Genomic DNA, 16,137 nt, shown 5'->3' with positions numbered 1-16,137 from the left:
ATATGGTTGAATATCTGGAACAGAATTTAGATAACACCATGAAAACTACTTACCTTGAGATCATCACGTCCAGACTCTTTCCAGTATGTTGTCACGTGTTATAAGGGTAGAGTGCTCACAAAGACTAACAAACTAGGAGAACAGTCTTTAAATCCAACTTAATAAAGGGAAATACAGGGAGACAGACTTCATAACATTTTTCAAAACAACATCAATACAAGACAAGAGCCAGACTGAAACTGAGGGCTTATATACAAGGCAAACAAAGGAGCAAACGAGGTGATTGACAAGGCACAGGTGAATGGGATTAATGAATTAAATTCACTCATTTCAATCACTGGAGCGGACTCGGAAGAAGGCTCATGGGCTGGAGTGGACTCTGGATGTGGGGACCAGAGAGGGGAACATTTCTTCAGAGCCACCCGGATGGACATGAAGGAAGGATGGACGTACTTCTGACATCAGGTATGCACTGTTGGACACCACCTTCTGTGCTCTGGGTATTGGAACCCTGATGTTGATTTCGGGACATGAAGGGGGACTTGGCAATGAGAACATACCAACTATGTGGGGAGAGCCACACGTCCAGAGCACCAAATCAAAGAACCGTTCTACGTTGTAACTAGAATTACCCACTGGTTTCCATGGGGAAATGTGTGGGTCCAAACCACTCCATAACAAGTCCATCACTTGTTGGTCCATTCAGGTTGAAAGATGGCTATATTGCACAAATTAATCCACGTACGATTCAATTGCTCAAACATTTTGATAGATGGAACACAGAATCTCTTCCGCTGAGTCCATATTTCAGTTTTGGTACTGTATTCTGTCACGTGTTGTAAGGGTAGAGAGCTCACAAAGACGGATTAATGAATGAAACTCATGGGGAAAACTGAGTCAAAGGAATAACACACATAACCCTGACATTGACTTTTTTCACTTCTCCGTGTCACACACTTCTCCCCTGCACTCACTCACAATCCCCATACTACTGGTAAATAGCTTCCTACTCAGCCCAACTGTGTGGATAACTGAGCTGATCTTTTTTTGGAAGTTAGACTCCAGAGCTTTGACTAAATCCACCAGTGCCATGCTGGGCACTTTAAGGCCCTTCTCTCCTTAGTTGAGTTCATTGTACTGTTTGTCCTTGTGCAATGTGTACTGTGAATTAACAGGGATATCTGTGGTCAAGATTTTACACTCCTTACAGGGACCATCTTCACTGTCTGCGAATTTCCCCACAACCCTACTGGTCATATACCCATCAGTGTAAACCAGTACACTTCCATCATGGTCAATGATACTGACAGCTGCTACTGAAACTGGTGGCCTCATCTCACTCAGCAGGTCCAGGACATGTTTTGGTAGGACACCCTCAGGGATGTTGACATCAGACTCTAGCACAGCATCACTGTTCTGGAAAAACACAATAGATACAAATATTAATCATAAAATGTACCTAATGATATATATGTCACGAATAAAATTAGACATATTATGACAATATTAATTAAGATTAAGTGCAGGCTTATTTACACATGCTTCCACTTAATTTTTTTCCCTCTCTGTATATTTTACAGTTATCACTGACTCCTTATTAACACCAGCCTTTCTGGTTTTCTTCAACCGCTTCACTTCTCTCATTTAACAGTTTGTTGTTGCTTTTGGCATGTCTGTATATATTTTATAGTCTGTTAACCAGAGTGAAATTCCTTGTGTTAATGCATAAACCAATTCTGATTCTGAGTTGCCTAGACCTCAAATTCTTGTAGATAGCTGGTCCTGGCTGAGTACTTTCCCTGGATTCTGAGATTCTTAGTTTTACTAGAGGTAGAAAGGTGATCCTGGCTGAGTACATTCTCCCTGACCTCTCTGACTCACACGTTGAGTGGATGACCACAAAGCAGTCCATCTGCTCTCCTTGATGGATTTTAAAACAAGTTATTGTAGTGTAAATATAGATTTTTTTTTTTTTTAATTCAGAAGAAGCAAAGATCACCTACCATGATCTCCAGAACTAAACGAATATATTTGGTGGGAATCAAACTGATTTTCTCGTGAATAGTCCATTGGCTGCTCCACCTGGTCAGCTTTGGGACTGCATTAGCAGTTACTGGTGGATCTGCATACACAGTGCCTGTTTAATCTACTCTACAATCAGAAGTCACTCTAGCATAGCTGTGTTTGTCCATAATCTTCTCAGTATTGATAGTGATCCTGGGACTATCCTGGAAGATATAGCAATTTTCAGCTGAGATCTGCTCCGTGTCAATGCTGACCTGGGGACTCTTCTGGGAGGCGTATGTGCTGAACAGCAGCAAAAAGGTGTCAAGGTCTTGCTCACAGTTGGTCTTCTCTGAGTTTTTTAAACATCAATCATGTAGCCACAGCCTGGTATTCACATTCAAACTGGACAGAGTCAGGGCTGTCACAGCTACCACCACGATCTGAAGACACACACACCATATTAAATACAGTTACAATAAAGAAATACAATAAACCATGCAATGCAAGGTACTGAAATACAATACTTATTTTTACAAACCCCTAATGGTTGAGTAGGCATTCTCAAGGCAGTCTTGATTCAGGCGATTTGTCAAAAGGTAGGACGCCTGGTGACACACTAGATCATTTTCAAGCACACAATGTTGTGCTGCCACCCCTCTACACATGGGATCTGCTTGGTTCAAGGGCGAGCGCTTACAAGCTTCAGGTGGGGGAGCCACTCAATACACTTTTCCAAGAATGGGAAATGCGTGGATCCATCTGAGAGAGCAGACTTCAGCTTATGGGAATCCTTGAGCTGCTTGGAGTTGAAGCAGTTGAATATACTATCAAAGTTTTCACAGAATTTGGCAGCTGCCATGAAGTTCCTCTGCACCTGATCTGTGAGCAGCTTTATCTGTGCCAAAGTCTTTATACCCACAGCAACGGAGTGGCTCAGGACCTGAGTAGCAAACCTTACTCTCATGGAAGCAAACGGTGGGAGATGCACATGCTTCTTAGTAAGACGGCAACACAATCGGATGTCCTGTTTGCTGTCGTAAATATGTCGTAAATATGTCGTAAATATATCACCATCCAGTGTGAACTCGCTGATGTGGTGGATCCCACAGGCAGAACAATCTGACAGCATCTACTTCAAAGTACGGCTTCTCCTTTGTTACACCAACATCAGCAAGCATTGAACGGTTACCACCTGTAAAAGACAGTATTACATGCATCTATTTATTCATTTAACCCTCACATTAACAATGTGGTAAGAGGGTGCTGAAACTCCAAGGTTTTCTATATAAGCGGAGTAAGGAAAACAAGCAATATATGCATTAGAGCAAGTTTTATTTTGACAAACATCAATAACAAATGGTTCCAACCATTCACAAACATCGAACAATCAAATAAACAAACTACTACTAATTGCAACACCTCATGGAAAAATGTTTCTTAGCAATTGTGGAACAGGGATTTTCCAGGCTCTTTCCACTTTTGCATAGGGCTTCAGCAGTGTAGGATTTGAAGGTATACAGCTTCTGTTCAAAAAATCCACATCCCGCTCTCTTCAGCTCAGCTTCTCACATCAAATTGACGCCTGGTAGTCTATTGCCACAAACAGTACCAGTGCAGTGAATTCCCTGCTGAGCCAGTGTAAGCACAAGAGGGACACTCATAAACCAGTTGTCGAAGAAAAGCTTGTAGTTATTTTGCTTGGGTATAGGCTGGACAAGGCGGAGGACAACATTGCCACTTGCTCCCACATCTGCTAGCTCAGAGGGTTGTACAACTCTCCCTGTTTAGATTTCTAATATGTATGTAATCCTATTTTTAATAATCCATAAAATATAAATGTATTATTTCTATATTAGGGATGCAGCATTATTAGAGACTCGTTTAAACATGAGCTGCAAAGGATTAATTATTCTAATCGGTTCATGATTAATGACGGTGTATTTGTATGGCGAACCAGCATTTCCAATTGATACAGTTTTAATCGTCTTTTAATACATTTTATAAATGTATTTTAATAAATTGATGCGTGGCTCGCACTGCACCTGCGCGCGGGGTTTCCCTCCCTGAGTCTTGACTCGCATTTTGAGAACGGCCGTCGTTAATACAGAATTCGCCCTTAATATAAATGTTTTAAACGATTTTAACTAACGTTAGCTTTTCTTTTTCTGTTCTGTAAATAAAGCTTAAATGAACTGTAGCTTCTGCATCAAATGGTAATCAAACAAAAACTATTCGTTTTTTTAATCTTCAGTAACACAATGTCATATATGGAGGAAAGAAGTTGATTAAAACAGATGGAGCCGATTACACCAGTTTAATGAAAGAAGGTAAGTTCTTCAACTATACACTTAAGGTATGTTTACACGACAACGGTGTACTAAAAACAGACGACAATGTTGTCAAAACGATCCCTGTTCACACAATTTTGCGAAAATGACTAACGCTTGTTAGACTCCTCGAAGAAATCTGAGTAGGTCAAGTTGAAAGTGGACAAAAGAGACTAATTAAAACACCAGGTGTAAACGGTAATGTGTCTGCCTCATCTACTTGTGATCCCATCGACCAAAACTTATAATTTTGAACAAATCTTTAATATGACTCGGGACTACCGAGTTGTCTCAGAGAGTGATTCGTTCATTTTGTGTTGACCGCGCATGCGCGCAACATCCCATAGTTCGAGTCATCGGGAGTCCGGGTTTGGCTCGACCGGGTCCTCCGAGTCTTTCGTTCTTCCTGTCAGTCCCATAGAGACTATGCTGTCAGTACCGGAAAGACAAATGATTAGTTCATCGAGTCTTTCGGGTCTGAGTCTTCGTTCTTTTGTCATGTGACCGCTGGTATCTCGAGAGATGAACTAATCATTTCTGTTTCATATACAGAACCTATGGGATGTTGCGCGCATGCGCGGTCAACACAAAATGAACCGGTACTTCAGTGCGTCTCGAAGTTCGAACTCGAAGACACGAGGCAGGGAACAGATGTGATCACGAACACGTAATGCGCGTGACGTCACCATTTTCACAGATTCGCGTTTTTTGTTGTTTACATGGAGACCGTAAAGGCATCGTTTTCAAAAACCTTTCACTTTGAAACCCGTTTCCAAAGATTTGCGTTTTCAGGCGCCAAAACGCTGTTGTCGTGTAAATAAATGGCCAAAACGCACAAAAAGTTTTCGGTGGAAACTGTCATGTAAACATACCCCAAGTTAAAGCTGTTATTGAGCTTTATCAGTTGCTGCATGTGGAGAAAAAAAATCTCTTTTATCTCTTCTCAAATGTAAAGTAAAGAAGAAATTTTCCATCGAAGACAAGGATCTGATATTGCAAGATGACACCGGTGTGGAGGTTGATGAGGATGTCTTCACTGACGTGCTGGAGGAGAAATCTTGTGATATACTTTGGAGAGTTGTTGACCAAGATTCAGGTAAGTGTCTATGACATACAAATACTTCCCTAGCACCCTTCATTAAAGTCTTTAAAGAAATAGTTTACCCAGAAATAAACAAAAAATGCTCACTCTTTCATAACAAATCGGCTCTATATTCTTTTTTTTTTCAGTGGAACACTTAATTTGAAGTATGTTGCTCTTTCACACACATTAAAAGTTGCTGCCTTTAAAGGGTTAGTTCATTCTTCATTCATGTCGTTCCAAACCTGTAAGACCTTCGTTCATCTTCGGAACACAAATTAAGATCTTTTTAATTAAATCTGAGAGCTTTCTGTCCCTCCATTGACAGTCCATGCAACTACCACTTTCAAGCCCCAGAAAGGTAGTAAAGATATTAGGGATGTAAAATATATCGCCACCATATTGGTATAAATAGGCCGATATATTCAATCAGATAAATAATTATTTCCTTCAGCTGAGAACGCTTCAGATGCAAACTGTTCACCATGATGGATTTGAATTTTTAAAAAAAATATTATTGGAATCACTTCAAAAAGGAAGATACAGTTAAATGCAACATGTGCAGCACAAATCAGTCGTATAGGCCTAAGCTTCATAAAAGTATAATGAGAACACGACTGTAAAAAGAATGCTGTGAATTATTTGTGCGTAGCGCGTTGTTGTGGAGAGAGCGCGTCCACAGAGTTACACAGTCAAGTTTGCTTGAGCGTTCGCAGCCTTTTGTGCCATTGTAAGTTGTAATAATATGTTTATTTTGTGTGTGTGTGTGTGTATATATATATATATATATATATGTATGTGTGTGTGTGTATGTTATGGCAAGCCGTTCAGGAAATAATTATATTTATAATATGAAGTCTGAATATATATATATAGAATGAATGTCTGAATATATAAAATGAATGTCTGAATATATATGGAATGAAAGTCTGAATATATATAGAATGAAAGTCTGAATATATATAGAATGAAAATCTGAATGAATGAAAGTCTGAATATATATATATATATATATATATATATATATATATAGAATGAAAGTCTGAATATATATAGAATGAAAGTCTGAATATATATAGAATGAAAATCTGAATGAATGAAAGTCTGAATATATATATATATATATATATATATATATATATATATAAAATGAAAGTCTGAATATATAAAACGAATGTCTGAATATATGGAATGAAAGTCTGAATATATATATATATAGAATGAAAGTCTGAATATATATATATAAAATGAAAGTCTGAATATATATAGAATGAAAGTCTGAATATATATATATATATATAGAATGAAAGTCTGAATATATATAGAATGAAAGTCTGAATATATATATAGAATGAAAGTCTGAATATATTTAGAATGAAAGTCTGAATATATATAGAATGAAAGTCTGAATATATAAAACGAATGTCTGAATATATGGAATGAAAATCTGATGTTATCAGCGCCATCTTGTGTTATTCATCTACTATTTTTATACACATTTTGAACAATGAGCGAGTCCGCACGAAATTTAGTAGCAGCAATTTTAAGTAACGATCATCTAATTAACACCCTGGCGAAAGCGTGTACGGGCCAAAATACTGGCAACCGTACTCAACATCGTTCTACTGATAAAGAAATGAATTCGCTATTTCATCGCGGAAGAGCGAATGCGGTGAATTCATAAGATTCATAAATTCCTTCGAGAATGATGCATAATGTTCTTTCAGCAACATTTTGTTGAACATGACTGCCCATAAGCGCTAAGAATGTTGCAAGAATGGAAATATGATCCTCGAGATGACGTGATGTAGACTCCAAATTGTTTATGTTGTTTGGAGTATGACCAACTGTTGCAAAAAAGTCTTGTAGCTCACCAAAGTATTGGAAAATTTCAGGGAATGACATTTTTAAATGAATCACAATTCAAAAGGCTAAAACAAGCTACACATTATTCAGTGAGAATTGTCAAATGTACACTTTCTTTTCACATATTCACACTTTCACATACATTTAGACTTTCATTCTATATATTTTCAGACTTTCATTCTATATATTCAGACTTTCATTCTATATTTATTCAGACTTTCATTCTATATATATTCAGACTTTCATTCTATATATTCAGACATTCATTCTATATATATTCAGACTTTCATTTTATATATTCAGACATTCATTCTATATATTCAGACTTTCATTCTATATATTCAGACTTTCATTCATTCTATATATATTCAGACTTTCATTTTATATATTCAGACATTCATTCTATATATTCAGACTTTCATTCTATATATTCAGACATTCATTCTATATATTCAGACTTTCATTCTATATCTTTCATTCTATATATATTCAGACTTTCATTCTATATCTTTCATTCTATATATATTCAGACTTTCATTCTATATCTTTCATTCTATATATATTCAGACTTTCATTCTATATATATTCAGACTTTCATTCCATATATTTTCAGACATTCGTTTTATATATTCAGACTTTCATTCTATATATTCAGACTTCATATTATAAATATAATTATTTCCTGAACGGCTTGCCATAGTATGTATATATATATATATATATATATATATATGTGTGTGTGTGTGTGTGTATATATATATACATATATAGAGTCGCAGCACAGACTAGCAGGAGTCAGATTTCATTAAAATATCTTAATTTGTGTTCCGAAGATGAACAAATATCTTACGGGTTTGGAACGACATGAGGGTTAGTAATTAATGACAATTTTCATTTTTGGGTGAACTAACCCTTTAGTGAAATAGTCCACATATCCAGATTCCAGAAACATTTAAAGTATTTCAAAGCTACTGTATAGCATTATTTGTCATTAAGTCACCATATGCTGGAAATATTTTCCTCTACCATAGCTCTTGGTTTTGAAACATGATAGTAATTAGTTGAGGGTTTTCTTAATATACTTAAGAATTTAAGAATGTTCTTTTAATCAGTATAGCTAATTTCAAAAGAATTGCTGTGAAGAGTGCAGCATTATAGTGCAGAATTACATCTTAAATTCAAATGAGTCAGGATTTATAAATAATATTATTAGGTTATGTTAAATATAGGCCTACTTTTAAATGTTAAACATTAAGAAGTTTGGTTCAGGACCAAATATAATTTTAAAATGGTTTTTTTTTTTTTTTTTTTTTTTTTTTTTCCACAACCAACATGTAATTAATTAATGTTTAAATGTTTCCAGAATGCCCAGTCCTTGATTCTTCTTGTAGCTCCCACCCTGACACACTATCGGTGTCCTCTGAGACTGATGAAAGTGCTGGACCAAGTGAAAGTGATTGTTTTGATGAAGCTTTTGAGGCAAAACAGGTGATTGTTAAAATTCCTAATTTACTAGCTGAATTGTTTAGCAGTTATTCACATTTTTATATTATGAGGGCATTATAGCACTTTAAAAAATTTTTTTTTTTTTTTATATATATATATTTTAGTTTGTCAATGGCATTTTGGAGGAAAAGGCAGGTGGACCTGCGATTTTGGCCGAATATAAAGAACATGGGAAACTCACAGACTCAATACGGCGACACTTAGTCAGTATTGTAGTTTTACACATTACTGACAAAGAAGGGTAAGGCAAGATTTAATATTCATAATTTATTAAGGTTTAGTAATCAGACCTTTTTTAGCGGATAAGAAAGTTATGTTTTAACTTCTCCCATATGCTCTTTTTAAAGCCATGTCCCTGCCAAAGAAACAAAAACTCGCTGTGCCTTGGGAATTGTAACACTATTTCCAGCACTCAAGGATCCATACTCAAAAACTGGATATGTAAGTATTGAAACCTTTTCTCATTGTGTTAAAGTACCTAATAGAAGCTTTAAAAATGGAATGTGAAGCCATATTTCAGGTTTTCAGCAACCAGGTCACATCTCCTGTTGCTTTAAGTCTTTATGTTTAGGGATGGACCAAACTTTTGGCCCACGAAAATTATCAGCCAAAAATGGCATTTTTGGTTTTTGGCTGAAAGAAAAAAACAAGCCAAAAGAGTGAGTGCTTAGCGTTCAGGTTTCACTCTCACTTAAGCTGTTATCACTGCACAGTGTGACGCAATATTCTGCTCTATGCTAGGGGGTAAAAGGATTGTAGTTGATCTGTGATCCATACGGACCAGGCCCCACGGTTCGGCACGCATGTGTTTTGCAGATTAATTGCTAAGTTTCACCATCAATTCGGGTACTCAGTCACATGCTGTTATCTGTGCGCATAGCCGCACACACCTGAAGGCCGCACACACACAGACAGGCGCTTTTCAGATGGTGTGTGAACAGCAAATTGATTCCTCTTTTGAATCTCTGTGCGCATGAACAGACACACACAAATTGTCAAAATACCAGTCTCCGCAAGTATTCTTGTAAACACAGGCAGTTATGTCTTAAGTGAACATAAAGAGTTGAGAAAGAAATCGGATGTGTATCAGTTTATTTGATCCGTGCTTTCGGTTAAAGTGACAGCAGCCTAAAAATACCTGCTACTAAGTCATTGTTAATCAAACAACAAAACACAGCTTTAACAAAGTTTAATTTGTTTAATTTAATTTTCATTTTGGTACATCCCTAATTATAATAAGTGCTGTTATATTCTGTATCAATGAGTATTTGCTAACTGATGCCTAGTATAGTGAGAGGTTCAGACTAGGAACATTTCTATGACCCCAAGAGCAATCAAGGATACATATCCTGGCGACTAAAAACAGTTTCACGTCAAAGCAAACACCACAGCACAAGGAATGCCAGGTCAAGTGCAACATGTGATGATGAGGGCAGTGGAGGGCCAACAGCTCATAGAGCCAATTGGAACCACTTGGAAAAGCAGCTGGAGGGTGACCAGTGCAAGGAAGCTATATCTTTTATGAATCATTGTGCTGAAAAGGACCAGATTTTTGAGAAGATGAAATTAACATTCAAGCACAGGCAGCAGATTATTCATGATGCCGTCAAGTGTGTTACACACACTTCTGTTGGATTTATGAATGAACTCTTACAGTGTTAAAATGTACTCTGTGAGTAATGTACATATTTCACACTTTCGAAAGTGTTATTTTAACTCCCAAATGGAGGGAGTCATTTATACATTTCAGGAGTGTTAAATTTGACTCAAATGTGTGAAATGTACACTAGCTTTTTTGCTGTGAAGAGACATTATACCAAGATAATGGGAGCTAACAACCACCAACCTGGTAATTGTTACAGATAATGCTGCTAACATAGTTGCTGCTACACAGCAACTTTGCACACATTAGGTGTTTCGCTCATACCATCAACATTGCTGCACAGCGAGTTCTGAAGCAGCCATCTGTATCGTGACTACTGGGGAGGATGCTCTCACTCTCAGAAAACCCCTTAGCTGATGGAAGTCCCAGGAGTCTGTCTTTCCCCCCCTTGCCAAGTAGGCTAAGCATTATCTATGCATCCCTGGTACTAGTGTTGCAACAGAGAGGGTATTCTCCACTGCCGGGGACATAGTGACTGCGCAGCAAAGCACGCTCTCTCCAGAACATGTAGACCAGCTTCTGTTTCTACAAAAGAGCCTAGACATTCCAGTCAGTGGTTAACAGTAAAGTAAACTCCAGTTTAATTTTCAAAAGTTAACATGCACTTTACAGTGAAATGTAGCAGTTCTTGTTTGTTCTAAAAGCACTTTATATCTAAATCTTAAATATTATAATAAGTGTTAAATATTTAATGTACAGTGATGATTGTAAATACAAAAATCTTGTGTCTTGGCAGGTAAAAGTAAAAATACTGCAACTTTTTACATTTGGACATTTTATCTCCACACAAGGAATTACTGCCCAGCCACCTAAGGGAAAAACTGATTTGAAAGTAAAATAAAAAATCAGCAAAAATCATACTGAAATGGTTGCTATCAAAGACACTGTAATAGTAACATTTCAACGATTACTGTAACTTTATATGGAATAGTTTTTCATCAGATGTAACATTCTAGTATATTGTTTGCTGCTGCTGTGAGGGTGTCCAAATCGACCTAATTTCGTAAACAACTGATCAGTACCTTGTCTCAGTGACTAGTTTACTTAGTGTACATAAACCTATGTATAAATAAGATGGGATCAAGATCTCGCACATCATAGGACTTTATTGTAGTTTACTTTTTTGTAGTTTAGCATGCTCAGTGTTTACAACAATGCCTGACTTTCTGGTATTAGGGCCAAACCATGGAGCCCAATAATCATAACTTGGGCGAACTACAAAGGGATTTTTACAACACAGACTTAAATTATCTTAAATATTCAATAACTTACTTGGAAAAAATCCCAGAACATTCATCTCTGTCGTGTGGGTATTTCACTGACTGCAAAACACACAAATTCAGGTGTGAGACTTCTTGCAGGTGTTCATGCAGGTGTAAGAATAAACATGACTGCACATGGCTTCAAAGTGGAGGAAACCATGGAGCACTGTGTCTTTCCTGGGGAATTTTGTTTTGGCAGTAGCTTCAAGTATGCTGAGTAGGGGAGAGCCGGGATGACTGAAATGCGGGACGGATGAACCATTGAGATTTCCTTGAAAACCACTCACGTCATGTACGTGACATTAAAACAAGTGTTTCAACCGTCCTGACAGCACCTCCTGCCAGTTAAACCTGGTCATAGGAAAACCACTGTTAATGTAGTCACACTATGTGTTTAAGCATTGAATAAAAAAGTGTTTTTTTAAATATGAATACAAAACACACAAACAGTGATTACCAAGATAAGTTCTAAACATGTTCCGTTTCATTATAAAAATGTTCCGTTTTCATGACCTCAGTTACGCAGGCTTGCATACCAACTTTCAGCAAGATTTCGCTGCAGATGCCCTGCCTCCTGCGAGAAGGAGGAGATGGCAGGGAAGGACTGGCTCACAGCATTTCTCCAGTGTGCCACCTCCCTGTCCATCCGCCGCCACCAGCATGCAGCGCGCAACCAGTTTCAATGAGAACAATGTGAATGTTTATAGATAGATAAATAAATACAATACATCCATAAATAAATACTAGTCTAACTATAAACACATGCTTCAGTTCATTTAAAAGTTAACATTTCATTTAGCAGTTCATTTGTTTTTGCAGGCATTACCACTGTGCAGGTGCTGGACAGAGTGACAGCCACCACGGGGGGAGCGGCAGGTAGGAGCAATGACTTCTGGGGAGAGGGGGACATTGGTCACCATCGCCTTCGCGGGTAACGCGCAGGGCAACCATGTACCCCCATTCTTCATATTCCCTAGGAAAAAATCCAAGGAGCACTTCGTCAGGGATGGTCCGGCTGGCTCCATTGGGTCTGCGAATGGATCTGGGTGGATGCAAGAGGCAGAATTTTTGCTTTTCCTCCAGCATTTTGCCAATCACACCCTTGTGTCAATGGAGTCTATGCTGCTTCTGTTGCTGGACAACCACCACTCCCACATCAGTAGCAGCAATAGACTTCTGCAGGGCATACGGGATTGTGATGTTGTCCTTCCCGCCTCACTGTTCCCACTGCCTCCAGCCCCTGGATCGAAGTGTGTTTGGTCCACTCAAACACTACGTCAACAAAGATGCAGACCTGTGGATGAAAACCCATCCAGGCCAGCATATGACCATCTATGACGTCCCCTCCCTGGTGGCAGCAACACTACCCCTGGCGGCAACAATATCGAACCTGGCGGCTGGGTTCTACTGCACCGGGATCTGGCCCCTGAATCCTAAAATCTTTGAAAAGGATGCCTTTGACCCGTTATTCATGACAGACCGTCCTCCTCCCCCACCTCCTACCCCATCACACAGTGCAGACCAAGTGCCGGAACCCTCTGCGACTCCAGGTACATTAAATGGATGGATGATGGATGGATAAATAAATGCATGAATGAATGTTACATTTAAGATTAACCAGTTCTTTAAAAAAATGTCATCCTTCCATTTACAGACATTGACATCCTTGAAGCTGCCAAAGAATTCAGCCCGGAGGCAGTCCTTCCCTTTCCTAAGGCTGGTCCTAGGAAGGAAAATAAGAGAGGAGGGAGAAGGAGGCAAGTGAAGTTTAGTGTTTGACTTGTCTTCCTTTCCAGTCATGTGCAGTGAATTCCAAATTGTTTAACTATCATTAGCCTACATTAAAACACAATACAAACACTTAGGCCTATATAAATCAAGATAATTATTGCCAATGTCCTATTTACCATTCTAGGACAACTGTGATCCTTATGGACACTCCAGTCAAGGCGGCTTTAGAGAAGGAACAGGAGCAGCGTCATCTGAAGAAGTAAATCGCCCCGCCTCCACCCTAGCAGCAGTTGCTCTGGCTTTGAAGAAGTGCCGTCGTCCAAAGAAGCAACTCTTCTCCATCCCTGCCACAACCACCTTTGCTGCAGTTGCTCCTGCATCCGCTCCTGCCATCGCAAACGCAGGTTCCAGGAGGAGGAATGTGTGGTGTGTGGCGAGGCCTTTAATTCCTCCATGCCTGGGGAAGTGTGGGTGCAGTGCCTGTTCTGCCTCCACTGGTCCCATAAGGCTCATGGTGCAGAGCATTACATCTGTGATCATTGTGACATGAATTAAACCTGTTAATACTGTTCATAGATGGTTATTTATCCTATACTGTTCATAGATTCATATACTGTTCCTAGACTTGTGTTTCTTTTAATGCAAATTCATTTTCAATTATGCAACACGTCATCTCTTTAATAATCATCAATTGTCCAATCTTTAATCTTCAATAAATTTCATTTATCGTCTTACGGTTGACCTCATTTTCTTCATCATAACAGACTATTCAACTAGCAAACACTCAATATGACTCAAGGAAGAAATGTAAGAAAAATGAATTGTAAACGGATTTGTCTGTCTTCGTCAAAATAGTCTATTAGAAAGATTACGCAAAATGCGCATAGGCTTATCACCTATTGTTTATTGGGCGACAGAACTAAAATGGTTAATATGAACCTTTAAATTAAAATAAATTACAAAATATCTTTGTAACAATATGTACATAAGTTACTTGTCAGGCATTGTTCATAAAAACAAGCATTAGATGAATAGTTGCCGTTTAAACTGTAATATTTCATCCGTCCCACCCCTGTGAAACAAAGCACAACTACCGTTCAAAGTAAATTTTTACTTAAATCATTCTATATTTGTATCGAATAACACATGATACTAAGAGAACACATACTGTATGTGAGTTGTTGATCACAAAAAAAAAAAAAAAAATCTATCTATAACCTTATCTTAGAAAACGACGTTTATTTGAAAAGTGTTTCAACTGTCTCGGCTCTCCCCTACCCTGCTAACAGCAGTGTGAGCCTAAGCAAATTCAAAGAGTATTAAGAAAAAATATTATATTACAGACCATTATGCTTATTATTACATAAAGCAACACCAACCTCAATAAATATGTAAAACCTGAAGAGCATTGCGAAGAATTACACACAAGTGCAGATAAAGCAGTAAGTGGTCATTAAACTTATGAATACCATCAGTGAATTCCTGGTATCTGTACATCATGTTGCAGTTGATACATACTTTGTAGTAAGTTAAAATTCCTTAATGGACTGTAAAAACAAAACAAAAAGTTAACTTTTTAAAATCTCTGAACATTTAATTTCAGAATATTTACCTTCAACTATGCCAGTAAAGGTCACAATCTTTGCTCTTGAGGTAATGAGAATGGGGTCACTTAATATGTGATTACCCTCACATTCGGAACAGAATGTTTCTTCGGGAATTAGTTGGTGTCAAAATTCCTTATGGAAGTGTCCATGTTGTAGACCACTAATCAAATTTTGAGGAAGGTCTACAAGGCAGAGATTTATTTTTCATCAAACCTTGCAACATCCTCTCTATACCATCAATATTAGGAGGGTACTAATGAATACCACAATCATCCACACCCTCGATATGGTTTTGAGTTATCTGAATGGAATCAGACCTTTCTATGGTTTTCACCTTCTGGAAAAGAGCCTTCCGACTCTGAAACAAATGCCACTTAGCAATTGCTTTGTTAATACAGGACTGTTTTGATTTATTACATGAACAGGCCCATGTAATCTTTTTACTGTCATGTACAACAGTCACTTTTCCAAACCTGCAGTAGTACGATATTTTTGGCTTATTCACTTTTGTTTTTTTTGTTGGAGGCCCAGAAAATGTGACCTCTACATGTGAGTGGCACACGAGAGTGGCACATCTTCTTTATTTGTCATGTGTTGCCTTTCGATGCATGCTTTTTTCCCCTACTTTCTCCAAACAATTTTTCAAATTCAGCATTGATATTACATTGCTCTAGCTCACACGTAACTCTGTCGTTTGCTTCCCAAATCCTTTTCTGAACATGTGTGGGAATTGACGGACCACTGAAAGATTTTTCCGCAGCAAATATTCAGTATTTGCTCTCAATACACTGGCAAAGTAAATGTCATTCTAATGTAATGGTTTCTTGAACATCTGTGTGCTTTCTTAAAATGTGAAGGTTCTTTTTATACATCTCTTTGCGTCACACAGACTACATTAAAACAATTTTCCTTTGCTTGAGGACGATGTACTGTTGGTGGCTCTGGTGGCATTCGGGCAGATGAAAGAGTTGGACATGGAGAAAAATCAATGGACACAGAAGGTGAAAGTCGAGGGTCAAAAAGAGGGCAAGTTGTCTCAGTCAGCAAAGATTGACATAAAGAAGTTGTCTGAGAAAGCATTGTTGGT

General features: G+C 38.0%; 1 protein-coding gene across 1 annotated transcript; it reads left to right on the top strand.

Annotated features, from left to right (window-relative positions):
* Positions 1–11,526: 11,526 nt before the first annotated feature.
* Positions 11,527–14,176, top strand: LOC307162361 (uncharacterized protein). The gene is made up of 3 exons (XM_079877603.1): positions 11,527–13,262; positions 13,367–13,469; positions 13,628–14,176. Exons 1-3 carry the CDS (start codon positions 12,662–12,664, stop codon positions 13,704–13,706), a joined length of 783 nt encoding a protein of 260 aa, XP_079733729.1. The 5' UTR covers positions 11,527–12,661; the 3' UTR covers positions 13,707–14,176.
* The last annotated feature ends 1,961 nt before the right edge of the window (positions 14,177–16,137 follow it).

Source organism: Squalius cephalus, assembly GCF_949319135.1.
Source record: "Squalius cephalus genome assembly, chromosome: 7".
Taxonomy (NCBI): Eukaryota; Metazoa; Chordata; class Actinopteri; order Cypriniformes; family Leuciscidae; genus Squalius; species Squalius cephalus.
Note: the sequence above shows the minus strand (reverse complement) of the source record. Positions and strands in the feature narration are given on the sequence as shown.

What these genes read in the sequence shown, in the direction of transcription:
- LOC307162361 (XM_079877603.1), top strand. Translation starts at nt 12,662, where the DNA reads ATGTACCCCCATTCTTCATATTCCCTAGGAAAAAATCCAAGGAGCACT. An exon ending in GGAACCCTCTGCGACTCCAG is followed by an intron (nt 13,263 to 13,366) that starts GTACATTAAATG and finishes TTCCATTTACAG; the next exon opens with ACATTGACATCCTTGAAGCT. An exon ending in AAGAGAGGAGGGAGAAGGAG is followed by an intron (nt 13,470 to 13,627) that starts GCAAGTGAAGTT and finishes TTACCATTCTAG; the next exon opens with GACAACTGTGATCCTTATGG.